The sequence below is a fragment of the Galeopterus variegatus genome, unplaced genomic scaffold (assembly GCF_000696425.1).
Source record: "Galeopterus variegatus unplaced genomic scaffold, G_variegatus-3.0.2 Scaffold441, whole genome shotgun sequence".
Lineage (NCBI taxonomy): Eukaryota > Metazoa > Chordata > Mammalia > Dermoptera > Cynocephalidae > Galeopterus > Galeopterus variegatus.
Genome location: NW_007726552.1, coordinates 593,693 through 597,024, shown reverse-complemented (window position 1 = coordinate 597,024; position 3,332 = coordinate 593,693). Strand labels below are relative to the sequence as shown.

The following is a 3,332-nucleotide window of genomic DNA, read 5'->3' as shown; positions in this document are numbered from 1 at the left end:
AATGCAAATGAATTGCCTCATTTCTCAAATGTATTATCAAGTTCTATCATTAAAATTTTTTACTGACTTGTGACTATATAACTCATCTTCAATGGGCATAATTTTATATCCTAGGTAATGTCAAGCATAACCCTTTAAATCCCTTCAACTGAATAATTATGCTTAGGTTTTATGCATGAGACTTTAAGTTATTCTTTAAAATGTGCATTTTAAAATAAAGTGTGTAAAAAATCCTATTTTAGCAGGCTTGATTATATCAACTGGTAAAACTTTATTTTACAAGCAAAAGGAATTGGATCAAATGATTATTATAATCCAGACGAAGTATTTTGTAACCATAGCAAATGCCATTATACATACTGCCAATACAGATTTAATAGACAATACTGAGCTGTACAAGAGTTATTTATTGTTCCTTAATCTCAAAGCTATTTTTAGTAATACAAAAAAGCCATATTAACATTTTTCCATTAGAAAACAACGTGATGTACAAAACTTTGGATGAAAAGAAATGTCAAATTTCATTTAATCACTTGGAGGAAAGTCCACCACTCCATCAAACCACCCAAAGTGTTTAGGCAGTGATTAAAACCAAAATAATGCATCTTAATAAATTCCAGCTGTTAAAAGAATAAACCTAGCAATATATAATAGTTTGCTACACAGTATTTTTTGACTACACACTTTGGGAGTTATTTTTTAAAATCCGCCTTTTTTTTTTTTTTTTTTTTTTTTTTTTACTGAATCCTACCACATACCAGGCACTGTACTTGGCCAACTAGGTATTTGACAAAAAAGTTGGTTAAGGTGGGAAAGACTCATAAATCAGTCCTTTGGTTACCAGATTTGATTTTTAACTTTCAAACATCCTCCAAGATTAAGAAACCCTAACCCAAAATACATACCCTTCCAAATGTTATTTGGTTAGTGGGAAAGGTGTTTGGTAAGGAGAGGTCATGAGCCATTATTTTTGATCTCTTATTCCAATTAAAAGGGCATGTCAAAAAGCTAATTTGTTATTTTTCTAATGAGTTTAAGATTTGGCATTTAGGTGTTACGAACGTGGTTCACTGATCACGAACGCTATACTGCACACTGCTTAAAAACAGTAAAACAGGCATAAACAAGTTTGCATGTAATGAAATGAAGTAATGGTATTTGACACTTATCTTAAAATTCAATTCAGTTTAGGGTCCAGTGAAGGAAAGAATATCCAGTTATACGGTGGTAAATAACAGAAGAGGTAAACTAAGGATTATTAATCTATCTTTTCCTTTGAGTAACAAGATGTTAACACACTTTCACTAAAAAAAAAAAAACAAAAAAACAAAACAAAACAAAAAAAAACAGAAAAAACTGTTTTCAGCTATGCTAAACACCCATAAACTGACGTCGTCCATTCAACACCATTACTTTGTTACATAAACCTGTTTTCTTAAGGTATAATACAGTCTAAGAAGAAATTTTGAAATTCGCCAAGCGCTAAGCAATTACAATGGCAGGTAATACCCCATCAATTCTTGAAGCACATTTGGTCACTTTTCATGACCCATCTGCAGTTTCATTTCAATAGACTTTCATTCAGTATAAAACTTAAGTTTCTGGACCTGAATGACAAGAAAATGGTTTTATGAAATTTTCTCTTAAGACATTTAAACAGTCTTAGAGTCACACCACTTTTATCCTAAATGATTTAATCTGACATGCTACAATAAAAATAACTACAATAAAAATAATTATGTTCAATTTTTAAATGAAAACTAATGCGGATAAATGGTAACAGATTTGACATGGAATGTTATAAGATCTTCCTGTATGTAATCTGACAGTTTAATTTCAAAGCTTGAAAACTTCAGTTTAAAAACCACAAGAAAATTTACTCTTGACGGCATGCAAATCTTCCTAAAAATTAATCTAAGACCTTAAAGTCTCTGTATTATCAGAACATAAAGAAACACAACAAATTTGTACATTTTATTCACATTTATTTTTCGCTTTTAGTGTGCTCACAGAAAATTAGAACACCTTAAGCAGGAGTTTAATAGCAATTTTTGTAAGCAAAGTTACATTCCATCTCTAAGTCAAATTGGTCAAAGCTTCTCCAGTATTTACAAAACATGATAGACAAGATGCTACACAAAACCATTGCATCTGAAGATTTTTTTCCTTTATTCTCAAAGACGACTGGAAAAGAAAGCATTGTCTGCTGTAATCAAAAACATACCACAGTATAAACAGTAACCATTCCACTTATCACAGCTTGGTTGAGTTTAAAATTTGTGTTTAAAAGGTCCAAGATGACTGCAGTTTTACAAAAATGGGCAGGGTGGAAAGTTGCAAACTTCATGTGCTTCTGGATATCAAGATTTGTTTTTATACAATAGTCACAGTTAAAAACACCCTGCTGGTAATACATAATTACACTTTATTAAGGTCATAAACCAGCAATAAACAATAAAGCCTATACAACTTGTAGTTCTACTTAATCACTGACTGGTACAGCTAACATGAGATAAGTGAAAAGTTCCTATGGTTTAAATGAACTCCTAAGACTATGATCTTTTTTTAAAATCTGGGTATTGGTGTTTTTTTTTTTTTCTCTTTCCTCCTTAGTCAAGACTTGTAGTGTTGTAAACCTGCCTCACAAAATACATCGTAATAACTTTTCTTTAAAAAAAAAAAAAAAGACTAAGCCTTTACACCATCATTTCTAGTGGCACATTATCTTGGCAATGGTATGCGCCACTTCGATTTCCCCATTGTGGCCCCTATCACTTCATTTGAAATCCCTTTTTGACCCACCCATCTCCTTCATTTATGGGCATGTCCATAGATTGACAAAGTAAGTTTACATTTTTGAATAAAGATGCAAAGTATGCAAAAAACATTAATACTGATGCAAAAAATAAAAGAAAAAAATAAAAGAGAAACAAGGCAGAGGAAGGTGTTTAAGCTCTCCTCGACCTGTTGGAATGGTGGTGAACAGAATGATCTGAGATGGGATCTGTGGGGGAGGGGAAAAAGAACCCAAAATTTGCTGCTTAAAAAAAAGTAAAATAAAAAAGACATCTTTAAAATCAATCCCTGGTTGTAGACAAGTTCTCCAAAACCAGTACCTGGCACCACTCCAACAAACAAACGGGGGAGAAAAGTTCTTCGATTATCTCAAAAACTCTCGCTCTTTTACTCTGCCGCCTCCGCTGGGGGGGCTTCTGGACTGGACTCGGGCTGGGCCTCCTGTGAGGGGGCTGCGCAGGCTGACGAGGCGGAGGCGGCCGCGGGCTCCTCGGCGGGGGCCGCCTCCTGCTCCGGGGGCGCGCCGGGCCCAGCAG

General features: G+C 34.1%; 1 protein-coding gene across 1 annotated transcript in view; it reads right to left on the bottom strand.

Annotated features, from left to right (window-relative positions):
* Positions 1-251: 251 nt before the first annotated feature.
* Positions 252-3,332, bottom strand: part of MARCKS (myristoylated alanine-rich protein kinase C substrate) — a 6,249-nt gene continuing 3,168 nt past the window's right edge. The window contains exon 3 of the mRNA XM_008568783.1: positions 252-3,300. Within this exon, the coding sequence (XP_008567005.1) occupies positions 3,184-3,300 (117 nt within the window). The 3' untranslated portion in view covers positions 252-3,183. The remainder of the gene's footprint in view (positions 3,301-3,332) is intronic.